The sequence below is a fragment of the Populus nigra genome, chromosome 5 (genome assembly GCF_951802175.1).
Source record: "Populus nigra chromosome 5, ddPopNigr1.1, whole genome shotgun sequence".
In the NCBI taxonomy this organism is placed as follows: Eukaryota; Viridiplantae; Streptophyta; class Magnoliopsida; order Malpighiales; family Salicaceae; genus Populus; species Populus nigra.
In genome coordinates, this window is record NC_084856.1 from 21,835,790 (window position 1) to 21,851,695 (window position 15,906).

Below are 15,906 nucleotides of genomic sequence, written 5' to 3' on the forward strand. Positions count from 1 at the left end.
AGGAATCAAGAGCCTTTGCCGCTGCCGCTTCTCAGTCTACGAAACAAGTAGAAGAGAAGAGAAGAGAAAAGTAGATAAGAAGCCACCTCTGTGTCCTTCAAAGTTGAGGATGCTTTTGAGAAAAATCACCAATTTCATGCCTCCACCATCTCCTCTACAAAAACAGAAAACTGGTTCTGTTTTATCTTCAATGCATGAAAAAGAAAACAATCCAAGGACCACAGTTGTGGTTTACTTCTTATGTCTTACCATTAACTTGTTCTTGCATTGATTCTGCAGTGTCTTGGAGGTGCCTTATGATTGTTCAGCTGAGGCAGACTTGCTGCATTCACTTATCGTTAAAGCTAGGTTCGAGAACAATCGATTCCAGAAGCCAAGAAAGCAACCAGAGACTTCAAGCATACATGTTGATTGGTTTTGATATTGAAACACCCAGTACATTCGTATTGACATTTTCACTTTCAGATTTTGTGTTCTGCTCAGGACTCAAAACTCAGCACTAAATATGTGAGATTTTCTGATATCATTCAATTGTACATCTCAACTCCTTGAATGATGTGTCCCCTACTTCCTTGAGTGACATGAAGGATTGTATTCCTTCATGATAATTTTGTATATGTATCTCACATTCTCACTCTCTTCGGTGCAGGAATATTTTGTTAAGCCAATTAGAGTTAGGCTGTGTATTCCTGGGTTGGAAGTCCCGGAGTGGTTCTGTTATAAAAATACAGGAGGATCTTCATTAAATATTCCAGCTCATTGGCACCGTACTACTAACACTGATCAGTTCCTGGGATTCACCTTCTGCGCTGTTATTTCATTTGGCCACAGTAAGAAAAAGCGTCCCGTTAATATTAGATGTGAATGCCATTTGATAACCCAAGGTGGAAACCAGAGTGATCTCAAAATCTACTACCATGAAGAAGTTGAAAGAAAGGAGCGGAGTTTATGGGAAAGGGATCATGTTTTCATCTGGAGTATCAACTCTAACTGCTTTTTCAAGGAGGCCTCGTTTCATTTCAAACCACTGGGGGGAACTGCTGATGTGGTGGTTAAGTGTGGAGTCCATCCACTGTTTGTCCAAGACTGTTGATGAATCCTCTGTTATTCAAAGAATGTGCATGGTGTCCATGTTCATGTGTTCAAAGAGCCCCCCTGCCTTCACTTATGCTTCTTCGGCTGGAACTGTACAGGCGACGTCTCAAGGTTTGTCTACTATCCAGTGATCGGATTTTTGAGTTGAGTGTCTTTGGTCTCTGTGAGCTAGCCTTTAAAAAACAGCAGCAAGGCAAATAGATGATGCTTAAAGTTTTACTGGTGTATTACAGGCTCTTTGAATTGATTTAACAAGCAAATAAAGCCACAGCTGTGGTTTACTTGTTATGTCTTATCGTTAATCTGTTCTTGCATTGATTCTGCAGTGTCTTGGAGGTGCCTTACGATTGTTCAGCCGAGGTAGTCTTGCTGTATTCACTTATCGTTAAAGCAATCGATTCCAGAAGCCAAGGAAGCAACCAGAGACTTCAAGCAAACATGTTGATTGGTTTTGATATTGAAACACCCAGTACATTCGTTTTGACATTTTCACTTTCAGATTTTGTGCTCTGCTCAGGACTCAAAACTCAACACTAGATATGTGAGATTTTCTGATATCATTCAATTGGACATCTCAACTCCTTGAATTATGTATCCTTTAAGTTCTCGGAATGATGTGTCCCCTGCTTCCTTGAGTGACATGAAGGATTTGTACGGTATATTTGCAGTTCAGGCATGTCAAAGTTTCATGTTTTTGTTCTTTTGGGAATGTATGGTTTGTACTCCTCTTATTAACTTTATGTTCATTGTGAATGAAACCAAAGTAGAGTATAAAAACTCTATTTTCATGACTATGGTAAGAAACTTCTGTCCAAAGAAAGGTGTCATGTCATGTATATTTCAAATTACCTGTCAAGGTTCAGACAGTTAGAGTGTGTTTGGTAGATTGCTATTGTGGTTGTGGTTTTAAAAAAGTTGTTTTAAAAAAAGTATTTTTAGTTAAGGTTGGTTTGGAAAAATATATGTTTGGTTAAAACTGTGGTTGAAATTGAGGTTAAACAAAAAGTAGTTCAATGTGTTTGGTTAAAAAAATGCTTTTCAAATTGAGGTTATAAAATAATTAATATATATATATATATATATATTAATATTAATAATTTTTAATTTAAATATTATAGATTTAATTATTATTATTATATCATGAAATAAATAATATTGATATCAAATATTTTTTATTATTCTATTAAACTATGTGCAATGTCATTACATACGAAATTTAATAACAAAAAATTTAGTTTTGATATATATATATATATATATATATATATATATATATATATATATATAAACTGGTTTAAAGTTATTTTTCACTATTGTTAATGAAGAAAAATTTGACAAAAAAAATGTTTTGTAACATTTATAAAAACTTGGTTGAATGGAATAGGATTGTGGTTAAAAAATAATGATAAAATGAGTCTAATTTCAGGCATTCTTCTTTATATATATTAATCACAAAATTACAATTTACAATACTATATTTTTTTTACAGTGGATGAGGCTGTTTGAATTGATTTGCTGAAAGAGGAGTAATTAATTATTGTTTGAATTGATTTGCTGAAAGAGGAGTAATTAATTATCCAAAGGTCTTCTTTTTAGGAGTTTAAAATTTGTTGACAGTGTTGGTGGATGACTAATTAGTTGAGGTTGCTGTTGGTTAGAAGCAGGTATTGCCAGCTTTTTGCTACCCACAGGTTCAGCCACTATAATGATGGGTCCCATCAATTTTAACCTCCATTTTAAACATAACTAAACATATATATATTGTGGTTTCACTGTTCCTGCTGCATTACCAAACGGCCTCTTGAGATCTTATGCATCTGCATTTCTACACTGGAAATTATCACCTAAAGTCTAATTTCTACTGATATAGACCTCTATCAAACAGGTGGGAAAAGAGGATTGAGGAGTGGTGTATCAGACTTCATTATTATTATTGCTTGATGACTCGTATTCAGATCATTAATTACTCACTGTGGCCCTCAGCTCAGGTTTCTGACATGTATAGTTCACAGAGTGAAGACCATAGAAGACTTATCTAGATTACCGTGCAAGAAAAATGATGTGGTTGTCAATGGCAATGGACAAAGTGTGATAGCTTCATATGTTAAGAGAAAAGTAGCAAATTCTTCAGTGGAAACTTTAATCATGGTCTAGCAAGGGTTGTCTGGAAAAAGATTCCGAAAGACCACCAGTATCCACAAGGAAATCACTGCTTGGCTGTGTTCAAAAAAGCAAAAAGGCACACAGCAAGTCAAGCATCCGCGTACACGACGCTTTAACTCCTTTTGGCCGGTGCGATATCCTACTTTTTGATACACCCAGCTAGCGTTTAACACAAGATAGAGCTCTTACTATGACAATTAGACATATTTTCTCACTTTTTTGTTCTAAATTTCTATTAACATTATCAAGTGTTTTTTATTTTAGACAAGGAAGTGAACTTAGCTCAACTAGATGAAATAGATAGTGAAATAGAGAGATTATTGTAGAGTTTAATCTTCCAACAAGGGACTTATTAGTTATTATAAACACTACAATGTTTTTGGCTTGAACCTCTGAGCTATAGACCACTATATTTGTCTGATCATTCTAATACACTCTTGTTTGATCTAATACACTCTAGTTATGTTACTCATCATTATAATTATATCGTTTGTTTTCTTTTTGCTTGTTACAGGGAATAGTTATCACAAGTAGAGCTTACTTGTACACATATCAAGCATATACAAATATGGCTTCCTCTTCTTCTCCCACTACTCCATATTTGAAGCACGAAGTGTTCCTCAGTTTTAGAGGCCCAGACACCCGCAATAGTTTCACCAGTCATCTTTATGATGCTTTGCAGCGAAACCAAATTGATGCTTACATCGATAACAAACTTGATGGAGGAGAAAAGATCGAGCCTGCCCTCTTGGAAAGGATTGAAGAGTCGTTTATTTCGCTAGTCATTTTCTCTGAAAATTATGCAGATTCTACTTTCTGTTTGAGGGAACTCTCCAAGATTCTTGAGTGCATGGAGACCAAACAACAGATGGTGTTACCAGTTTTTTACCGACTTGATCCAAGCCATGTTCAAAATCTGACTGGGAGCTATGGAGATGCACTTTGCAAGCATGAAAGAGAGTGCAGTTCTGAAGAAGTAGAGAGTTGGAGACGTGCTTTGAAAGAAATAGCTAATCTCAAGGGCTGGGATTCAAACGTCATTAAGTAAGTTATTAATTTAGTTTCAGCATATTAAACCCCAACTTATGTAAACCATTTTGTTCGAGAATCAATGTTGTGTTTGATGTTATGATAAAATTTCTTAGGTTATGACAGTCTTTGTTCTTTATTTGTTATGCACTGCAGGGATGAGACCACGCTAATTCAGGAAATCGTTTCCGACATTCAAAAGAAATTGAGCCATGAGCTGTCACTCTCACTCGATGCAGAAGGCCTTGTTGGAATGGAATCACGCGTTGACATCGAATCATTACTATCCTTTGGATCAACTGGTGTGCTCATTGTGGGAATCTGGGGGATGGGTGGTATAGGTAAGTCAAGGACGGCTGATTTTGTGTATCATCGAAACCGTAGTAAATTTGAAGGCCATTGCTTTTTCCAAAATGTGAGGGAAGAATCAAAGAAGCATGGAGTGAATCATGTAAGACAGGAAATTCTTGGTGAAGTATTAGAGAAAAAAGATATGACTATACGCTCAATAGGGTTACCCCCGGACATTAAGCGAATGCTTCAAAGAAAAAAAGTCCTCATAGTTCTTGATGATGTCAATGATCCACAAGATTTAAAATATTTACTAGGAGAGGATGGTTTGTTTGGCCAAGGAAGTAGAATCATTGTGACAAGTAGAGATAGGCAAGTGCTTATAAATGCATGTGATGAAGACAAAATTTACGAGGTTAAAATTTTAGATGAAGACGATGCACTTCGACTCTTCAGCTTACATGCTTTTAAACAAGATCGTCCCATAGAAGGATATATTGGGCTATCAAAAACAGTGGTAAGCTGTGTTAAGGGCAATCCATTAGTTCACGAGGTTTTAGGTGCCAGTCTATACAATAGGAGTGTTGAATACTGGGAAAGGAAGGTGGCACAGCTAAGAACTAGTGGTAGCGAGGAAATTGAGAAATGTTTGGAATTGTGTTATCAGGATTATTAATGATCCGGGCCGCATCAAAAAATTATGACTAAATAGTCATATTTTCTCACTTTTTTGTTCTAAATTTTTATTAACATTATGAAGTTTTTTTTATTTTAGACAAGGAAGTGAACTTAGCTCAACTAGATGAAATAGATAGTGAAATAGAGGAGATTGTTGTAGAGTTTAATGTTACAACAAGGGAGTGAACAACTTTTTTCTCCTAAAAAATCCCTCATCCACATAATTCCTGTCATCCTCTATGGAATGTGATCTAGCAATAACGTGACTAAAATCCAAAATTTGTCGTAAATGGAGTATGATCAAAACTTTTAGTAGTTATTGCAAGTTTTGCTAAAAAATGTTTGATGGTTTTGTTTTTATAACGTGTTCTTCTCTCTCTCTCTCTCTAAACAGTTAGGTGGCAGCATTAAATCTATTTTAACTAGGATTTGGTCTCTTTCTTGCTGCTTAGGAAAAATGGAAAAGAAATAAGAACTGATTTTGAATGATCAAGTTCTCAATGGGATCATTGTTCCACAGGAACAATATGCTCTCTCTGCTACCTGCAAAGCATCAGTTCCATATACCGATTTTAACAAAGGAAAGAGCAAAGAATAGAAGCCATCGTCCCAACATGTTTTTCAGTGAGAAACTAAAACACCATTCACTTGTGTGGAAGATGTTTCCACAATAAATTTGGCGATTCAATCCACAACAGCTTCGAGCAGGCTGGTGGCAAGTTCATCTTAACGCCTGGGATTTTTTTCAAAAGATCAGGCCATGGTTTTATTTCAACATTTCGCGTCTAGTATGAAGAACTACACATGACACATTACCTGTTGATATAATTAACAACAATGCAGCAGCAAATTGAAGCAGAATGTCATCATACATGAAAATGCAGGTTGCCATACTCAGATTTAGAACCAACCGAATGATTACCATCAAGAACATTTGGCCATTCAGGATCTTTCTTTCAAGCAGAAAAGAAAATCACCAGGAAATTACACGACCTTTTCGATGCTTTAACTCATCGTGGCCAGTGGGACATCCTACTTTTTGACTAATTTATACACCCAGCTAGCGTTTAACACAAGATAGAGCTCTACATCAATAATTCATAAGAAATTGGCATGCCACTCTCTCATCAATTATTTAAGATATGATAGAGGAGATAAGAAAACGATTGCTATTATCGACAGTCTTCCTCTCCAGTCTCTGTCCCAACTAAAAATAGTTTAAGCAAAAGTCATGTTAAATGAACAATTCTGTTTTTTACCTTTTATTTGGTCCTCAAACTATATTTTTTCGTGAGTCAACCCATCCGACTATTCTATAAAATTAACAATTTTCGCTTCCCAAACTAATTGATCAGATATGTTGGGCGAAGCATATTATAAGTATAAATAAAACTAAAACGCATTGGATTATGTATAGTACAATTCATAGTAAATAACTAATGTCTATCTTAAAATTAAAAATAAAATTAAAACGCATCAATATTTTATTATGAATATTTTATTGTAGATTGTGCACAGTATAATTTACAATTTATAGTGATGTCTACCTTAAAAAACAAAATAATTAAATAATTACTTAGGGTTAATTTTGTATTTTCATATCTTTATTACACAATATAATTACTCCTATGTAGGTAATGTTTGGTGCTTGCTCTGCAGAAGTTCTATTTTAATTTCATCTTTAATATTGAACTGATTGAAGATTAAAATTTATAATTTGTTTTCATTTGTTTTCCATGTGATTATCTTGATTTTATGATCCAGGTCATGAGTTTTGACATGTTAACTCAGGTAGCGTTTTTAAATCTTTTTTAATTGATTTTTTTTTTCAATTCACCACAATATTTAGTAGTTTTACCAACAAAATTTTTCTGTTAGAGTAAGAATACTACTCTGCCAATGGAAATTTTATCAACTAATTCACCAATGGAATGCTTCTGTTGGTATACCGTTCGTCGGTGATTCCACTATTTGCCGCTAATTCTATCGAGAAAAAAATTTAAAAAACAATGATTTTACAAACATTTAGGATCTTTCATTCAAGCAGAAAAAGAACACAATTCTATTTTGGATTTAATAAAAAAGCAAAATTTAATCTTAGTGATCCAATTAAAATCCGTGACTCAAACCTTAATTCAGGTGGAAATCCATGTCGGTACTAAAAACTATGCATCATATGTGAGGAGAAAAGTAGTAAATTCTTCAGTGGAAACTTTAATCATGGTCTAACAAGGGTTGTCTGGAAGAAGATTCCGGAAGACCACCAGTATCCACCAGGAAATCACCAGGAAATCACTGCTTGGCTGTGTTCAAAAATCAAAAGGGCACACAGAAAGTAAAGCATCCGCGTACACGACGCTTTAACTCCTTTTGGCCGGTGGGATATCCTACTTTTTGACTAATTTATACAGCCAGCCAGCGTTTAACACAAGATATAGAGCTCTACATCAATAATTGATAGGAAATTGGCATGCTAAGCCATAAACATTCCTTCCTGGAAACCGACCTCAACTTTTCCTCACCGACAAAGGAAAGAAAAAGGAAAAGAAGATAGATGACTAATTCATTTGGAATAGAGGTTGAACATGTTTTTTTTTTATTATTATTAAAATTTATATATTTCTTAATATTTTTGGATTATTTTTATTTATTTATATCAAAAATAAATTTAAAATAAATAAATAAAAATATTATTTTAATATATTTTTAAATAAACACTTTAAAAATCAAGCTTTAAATGATTCCAGATTATAATCCATTTGGTTGACTTAATGATTAATGATCCCGGCCGGGATTCAATAACTATGACAATTTCTATTAACATTATCATATTTTCTCACTTTTTTGTTCTAAATTTCTATTCACATTATCAAGTGTTTGTGATTTTAGACAAGGAAGTGAACTTAGCTCAACTAGATGAAATAGATAGTGAAATAGAGAGATTATTGTAGACTTTAATGTTACAACAAGGAATTTTAACTGGCAATCTTCTTGATATAGACAAGTATTTTTTTTATTTAAAGTTTGTTATTTTTGTGTTTTAAAAATATTTTTGAACAAAAATACTTTATTTATTTATTTTTCTTTATTTCAAATTAATTGTTTTTAATGGTTTTAAATTGTTTTGATATGGTAATATTAAAATTAAATTTTAAAAATATACAAATATTATTTTAATAAATTTTTAAATAAAAAATATCTTAAAAAACAATATGCTTGTGTGCAATTTGTGGGGTTTGGTTGGAGATAATAATTAATAAAATCTAATGCACACATGGATAATCTCCATTAATTCAACTTTTTTAAATAATTAATTACAAAAAAATGTTGAGTGTTTGTTTGGTGAGTCTACCCATGCGCGTACTCTATTAAATCATTAATTTTCATTCCCAACTTATAATTGGTCAGCGTATGCTAGTAAACAATAGTAGTTTGATGTTATACACATTCCTTCCAGGAAACTGACCTCAACGTCTCTTCCATGGCACATTAAGGAAACAAGAGAGAAAGAAGACGATATATCCTCGTTGTGGCACACAGAGGGTTAAAGATCAACAAGCTGCCCTTGATTAATAACTGGTACAACTTTCTTCCTATTCGTCCATTAATTTCTCTCTGTTTTGGGTTAGATTCCACTTGTTTGGCTTAGAGAATAATATAAATCATATCCTGAGACCTCACCTAATAGCTTAAGCTTTTAGGTTGAGATGATTATTTGACATGGTATCAGAGCCTTGATGACCAAGTGGTCTCGAGTTCGAGTCTCACCATCCCCATTTATTTGATAAAAATTAAGCACAAGGTAAAGTGGACCTGTGCAAGTTTCAAGCCCAAAGAGCTTTCACTTGAGGGGGTGTGTTAGAGAATAATATAAATCATATCCTGGGACCTCACTTAATAGCTTAAACTATTGGGTTGAGTTGGTTCTTTCATCATTCATGCTGTTTATATATGTTTTTGAGTTTTCCCTTTTAGCTCAAAATGACTCTGTAATTAATTAAGATCTCAGCTAATTTCCCACTGGCCTCCTCTCTTTATAACTTTCATTGCTCTTCTTTGCTGGGCTCATATTTTTCTTCTTAACTATTCCTGCTCTGTTCTTTCTATCTCATTATCTTCTGACAGTTATTATTCACTTCTATCTCCTTCTTTCTGATTTTCCACATGTTTTGGGCTTCAACCTCTGAGCTATAGACCACTATTATTGTCTGATCATTCTAATACACTCTTGTTTGATCATATTTAGCCTTTATTTATGAGATATAAGAACTCAAATAACCTCCCAACTGTCCTCCATCCGCTAGCTTCTCTCTTTATTTATCAGGAGATCTCAACTAGTCTTTGACTAATAGTGAACCTGAAAGAATAAAAATATGGATTGTCAATCAATTTTTGATCTCACTTCTCCATTTGAATTTTCCAGTTGGTGTTAAATAATATGGTTTTCGTTTTAACGAATATTCATCGACATGGCTCTTACTAGTTATATTACTCATCATTATAATTATATGGTTTGTTTTCTTATTGCTTGTTACAGGGAATAATTATAACAAGTAGAAAGCTTACGTCTACATATATCAATCATATACAACTATGGCTTCCTCTTCTTCTCCCACTACTCCATCTTTGAAGCACGATGTGTTTCTCAGTTTTAGAGGCGCAGACACCCGCAAAGGTTTTACCAGTCATCTTTATCATGCTTTGCAGCGAAACCAAATTAATGCTTACATCGATAATAAACTTGATGGAGGAGAAAAGATCGAGCATGCCCTCTTGGAAAGGATTGAAGAGTCGTTTATTTCGCTAGTCATTTTCTCTGAAAATTATGCAGATTCTACTTTCTGTTTGAGGGAACTCTCCAAGATTCTTGAGTGCATGGAGACCAAACAACAGATGGTCTTACCAGTATTTTACCTACTTGATCCAAGCCATGTTCAAAATCTGACTGGGAGCTATGGAGATGCACTTTGCAAGCATGAAAGAGATTGCAGTTCTGAAGAAGTACAGAGTTGGAGACATGCTTTGAAAGAAATAGCTAATCTCAAGGGCTGGGATTCAAACAACATTGAGTAAGTTATTAATTTAGTTACAGCATATTAAACCCCAACTTATTTAACCATTTTGTTCGAGAATCAATGTTGTGTTTGATGTTATGATAAACTTTCTTAGGTTATGACAGCATGTCTTTGTTCTTTATTTATTATGCACTGCAGGGATGAGACCGAGCTAATTCAGAAAATCGTTACGGACATTCAAAAGAAAATGAGCCATGCGCCCTCACCCTCAATCGATGCAGAACGCCTTGTTGGAATGGAATCACGCGTTGAAGACATCGAATCATTACTATCATTTGGATCAACCGGTGTGCTCATTGTGGGAATCTGGGGGATGGGTGGTATAGGTAAGTCAACAACGGCTGAAGCTGTGTATCATCAAAACTGTAGTAAATTTGAAGGCCATTGCTTTTTCCCAAATGTTAAGGAAGAATCACAGAAGCATGGAATAGATCATGTAAGACAGGAAATTCTTCGTGAAGTATTAGAGAAGAAAGATATGACTATACGCACAAAAGTGTTACCCCCGGCCATTAAGCAAGTGCTTCAAAGAAAAAAAGTTCTCATAGTTCTTGATGATGTCAATGATCCGCAAGTTTTAAAATATTTAGTAGGAGAGGATGGTTTGTTTGGCCAAGGAAGTAGAATCATTGTGACAAGTAGAGATAGGCAAGTGCTTATAAATGCATGTGATGAAGACAAAATTTACGAGGTTAAAATTTTAGATGAAGACGATGCACTTCGACTCTTCAGCTTACATGCTTTTAAACAAGATCGTCCCATAGAAGGATATACTGGGCTATCAAAAACTGTGGTAAGCTGTGTTAAGGGCATTCCATTAGTTCTCGAGGTTTTAGGTAGCAGTCTATACAAAAAGACTGGTGTTGAATACTGGGAAAGCAAGGTGGCACAGCTAAGAACAAATGGTGGCGAGGAAGTTGAGAAATGTTTGGAATTGTGTTATCAGGAATTACGCGACACAGAAAAGAAAATATTTCTTGACATAGCATGTTTCTTTGGACGGTGCAAAAGGGATCACCTCCAACAAACACTAGATCTGGAAGAAAGAAGTGGGATAGATCGTCTCATTGATATGTGTCTCATAAAAATTGTTCAAAACAAGATCTGGATGCATGATGTGCTAGTAAAACTAGGGAAAAAAATTGTCCACCAAGAAAACGTTGACCCTAGAGAACGTAGCAGGTTGTGGGAGGCTGATGATATCTATCGTGTATTAACAACTAAGGTAGCATTTCCAAGTTATTTAATTGATTGTTGCTTGACTTTCTTGTTTATAGCTAAGAGATGTAGCCTTGGACAAGAATAAATATCAAGGCCAGCTTCTTCTTCTTCTTCTTCTTTATTTATTATATATATACTGATTTACACTTTGCTTTTGTTAAATAGAGGACTGGATCAAAAGTGGAAAGCATTTCCCTCAACTTGCTTGCAACTAAAGAATTAAGTCCTGCAGCATTTGAAGGGATGTATAATTTAAGATTGCTCAAAATCGACAACCCACCTTTCTTAAAGAATCCCTCAAAGGAGCAAATTATGAATGGAAAGAGGGTCGGAATCCACCTTCCAGGAGGGCTTCACTTTCTTTCAAGTGAGCTAAGGTTTCTCTACTGGTATAATTACCCTTTGAAATCCATGCCATCAAATTTTTTCGCTGAGAAACTTGTTCAACTTGAAATGCCTTGTAGCCAGCTTGAACAACTTTGGAATGAATACCAGGTATATATGCTTTATCACCCTTCTTTTTCAAATAGAGGATATTTTTTAAATTATTCATAACATTCATCTCTTCTTACATTAATTTTTTTTTATTTACAGCCACTAGAGCTTCCCAGACTCGAGAGTTTCTGTACTTTGCCATCATCAATTGGGTGCCTCTCTCAACTTGTTAGATTAAACTTATCTTCATGTGAAAGTCTTGCTAGTCTACCGGACAACATTGATGAGTTAAAATCTCTTGTAGAGCTTGATCTTTATTCTTGCTCAAAACTAGCAAGTCTTCCAAATAGCATTTGCAAGTTGAAATGTCTTGCTAAGCTTAATCTTGGTCGTCTGCCAAAACTAGCAAGTCTACCAGACAACATTGGCGAGTTGAAATCTCTTGTAGAGCTTAGGCTTTCTTCTTGCTCAAAACTAGCTAGTCTACCGGACAGCATTGGCGAGTTGAGATCTCTTGAATCGCTTGATCTTCATGGTTGCTCAAAACTAGCTAGTCTCCCAAACAACATTGGGAAGTTGAGATCTCTTAAATGGCTTGATCTTCATGGTTGCTCACAACTAGCAAGTCTACCTGACAGCATTGGCGCGTTGAAATCTCTCGAATCGCTTGGTCTTCATGGTTGCTCAGGACTAGCAAGTCTACCTGACAGCATTGGCGCGTTGAAATCTCTCGAATCGCTTGGTCTTTCTGGTTGCTCAGGACTAGCAAGTCTACCTGACAGCATTGGCGCGTTGAAATCTCTCGAATCGCTTGGTCTTTCTGGTTGCTCAGGACTAGCAAGTCTACCTGACAGCATTGGCGCGTTGAAATCTCTCGAATCGCTTGGTCTTTCTGGTTGCTCTGGACTAGCAAGTCTACCGGACACCATTGGCGCGTTGGAATCTTTGGAATCACTTCATCTTAAGGGTTGCTCAGGACTAGCAAGTCTACCGGACAGCATTGGTGCGTTGGAATCTTTGGAATCACTTCATCTTAAGGGTTGCTCAGAACTAGCAAGTCTACCGGACAGCATTGGCGCGTTGAAATCTCTCAAATCGCTTCATCTTAAGGGTTGCTCAGGACTAGTAAGTCTACCGGATAGCATTGGCGCGTTGGAATCTCTTGAATCACTCACTCTTCGTGGTTGCTCAGGACTAGCAAGTCTACCGGACAGCATTGGCGCGTTGAAATCTCTCAAATCCCTTGAACTTAGTGATTGCTCAGGACTAGCAAGTCTACCGGACAGCATTGGCGCGTTGGAATCTCTCAAATCACTTACTCTTTGTAGTTTCTCAGGACTAGCAAGTCTACCAGACAACATTGGCGCGTTGAAAATTTTGAAAGTGCTTTATAAGGGTTGCTCAGGACTAGCAAGTCTACCAGACAACATTGGCGCGTTGAAATCTCTTGAATCACTCACTCTTTGTGGTTGCTCAGGACTAGCAAGTCTACCGGACAGCATTGGCGCGTTGGAATCTCTTCAATGCCTTGAACTTAGTGATTGCTCAGGACTAGCAAGTCTACCGGACAACATTGGCGCGTTAAAATCTCTTCAATGCCTTGAACTTAGTGATTGCTCAGGACTAGCAAGTCTACCAGACAAAATTGACGAGTTGAAATCTCTTAAATCGCTTTATCTTAGTGGTTGCTCAAGACTAACAAGTCTACCAGACAACATTTACGAGTTGAAATCTCTTGAATGCCTTGATCTTAGTGGTTGCTCAGAACTAAAAAGTCTACCGGAAAGCATTGGCGAGTTGAAACATCTTACTACGCTCGATCTTAGTGGTTGCTTAAAACTAGCATGTCTTCTAGACAACATCATTGATCTTGAATTTAAAGGACCTGACAAACAGCGTTGTTATATGCTGAGTGGATTCCAGAAAGTAGAAGAAATTGCATCATCCACCTATAAATTGGGCTGCCATGAATTTTTAAATTTGGGAAATTCTCGTGTGTTAAAAACTCCAGAGAGATTAGGCTCTTTGGTGTCGCTAACACAATTAAGATTATCTCAGATTGATTTTGAGAGGATACCTGCAAGCATCAAGCAACTTACTAAGCTAAGTAAACTCTATTTAGTTGATTGCAAGCGGCTTCAATGTTTACCAGAGCTTCCATCAACTCTAGAAGTTTTAATCGCATCAGGTTGCATCTCTCTAAAATATGTAGCAACTATATTCATGCAAGGTGATAAAGAATATGTTTCTCAGGAATTCAATTTCTATGAATGCCTCCAACTGGATCAGAATTCACGCACTAGAATTATGCGTGCTGCCCATTTACGAATTCGAAGCATGGCAACACTATCGCGTTATCAGGTGAATTCTTCCTCCCTCGATCTTGATTTATTTAAAGAAAAAAATCACAATAATTTTTTATGAATATGCTGGTAAGCCATTAAAAGCATTCCAGTTGTGTATTCCTGGGTCGGAAGTCCCGGAGTGGTTCAGTTATAAAAATAGAGAAGGATCTTCAGTAAAAGTCCGGCAAGCAGCTCATTGGCATGGTCGCTTCACTTTATGCGCTGTTGTTTCATTTGGCCAAAGCGGGGAAAGGTGTCCTGTTAATATTATATGTGAATACCATTTGATAACCAAAGATGGAACCCAGATTGATCTCAGTTCCTACTGCTACGGCGAATATGAAAGAAAGGCGAGTAGTACTATATGGAAAAGGGAGCATGTGTTCATTTGGAGTGTCTACATCCATTGCTTTTTCAAGGAGGCCTCGTTTCATTTCAAACCACTGTCGGGAGCTACTGATGTGGTGGTTGCGTGTGGAGTCCATCCACTGTTAAAGTAGGAGCAACCTCACGCTAAAATGGACAAACTTGTGACATTGGTAACTCGTCTTCTCCTCTTCTTTTTCTATACAAATATGAAGCAACTCAATTAAATTGAATCAAACATGAAACCAAATAGTCTTATGAATTAGAGATGAAAAGGATATATTTATCCTCCTACTTTAACATGATTCTTAACTAGGTCCCGAACAAAACAAAATAATAATTATCAATTGGATCCCATCAATCACATATTACCAATTAACCCCACCATTAAAATTTATGATATAAATGACATCATTTTAAGGGGTGGTTCTAAATTTGGGATAAAAATAAATAAAAAAATTCAGGTTTGGTAAGTTAACCCGAGTTAATTTTTATTATTTTTAATAGATTTTTTTTTCTCAATTTCATCCTTCAACACTAGATTGATTGAGAATTTAGCTTCATATTTGTTTATTTGTTTTTTATGGGGTTATTGAGATCTCAAGATCCAGGTTACAAGTTTTGTGGGTTACCACAGATATCTCAAGTTTTTTTTGGTCATTTTTTAATTGATTTTTTTATTTTCATCATTTAACATTGAGCTGATTGAGAATTTAACTTCATATTTTTATTTTATTTATTTCTATAGATTCCCATTCTCATAATCCGAGTTTAACAAGTTAACCCGGGTTGAATTGATATATTTTTTTAATTGATTTTTTTTAATTAAATTTTTTAACATTAAATTAATTAAAAAATATATTTTATAATTTATTTTTTATAAAATTACCATGATGTCATGACGGGATCAATGGTTACCTCAAGCTTTTTCATATTGAAATTGTATTTTATATTGAAATTGAGTCAAATTCGGAGCTGTAGAACTGTAGACATTTGTATTTTATATTGAAATTGTTTTGACTCAAAAAGGTTATTTTGATTTTAATGAATTGTCAGGAGAAACTATTAATTCGGAGGAGGAGAGCGTATCTAATAGAATTCGACAAGTTTCCCCATCTCAGGGTCCAACACTGCCCATTTTGCAGAAAATTATCAATTTAAGTGATAAAATTCAGGTACTTATTTTGAACTTTGGTGGTGTTGGGTAT

The 15,906-nt window shown here is 35.4% G+C and overlaps 2 protein-coding genes across 2 annotated transcripts; both read left to right on the top strand.

Annotated features, from left to right (window-relative positions):
- Positions 1-3,427: 3,427 nt before the first annotated feature.
- On the top strand, positions 3,428-5,535 carry LOC133695304 (disease resistance-like protein DSC1). The gene is made up of 2 exons (XM_062117229.1): positions 3,428-4,302; positions 4,444-5,535. The coding sequence occupies exons 1-2, from the start codon at positions 3,827-3,829 to the stop codon at positions 5,252-5,254; spliced, it is 1,287 nt and encodes a 428-aa protein (XP_061973213.1). The 5' UTR covers positions 3,428-3,826; the 3' UTR covers positions 5,255-5,535.
- A 3,121-nt stretch (positions 5,536-8,656) lies between these two features.
- LOC133695300 (disease resistance protein RPV1-like) lies at positions 8,657-15,873 on the top strand. Its single transcript, XM_062117228.1, has 7 exons — positions 8,657-8,835; positions 9,794-10,325; positions 10,470-11,556; positions 11,718-12,047; positions 12,147-14,348; positions 14,443-14,871; positions 15,755-15,873. Exons 2-6 carry the CDS (start codon positions 9,850-9,852, stop codon positions 14,830-14,832), a joined length of 4,485 nt encoding a protein of 1,494 aa, XP_061973212.1. The 5' UTR covers positions 8,657-8,835; positions 9,794-9,849; the 3' UTR covers positions 14,833-14,871; positions 15,755-15,873.
- Positions 15,874-15,906: the final 33 nt, after the last annotated feature.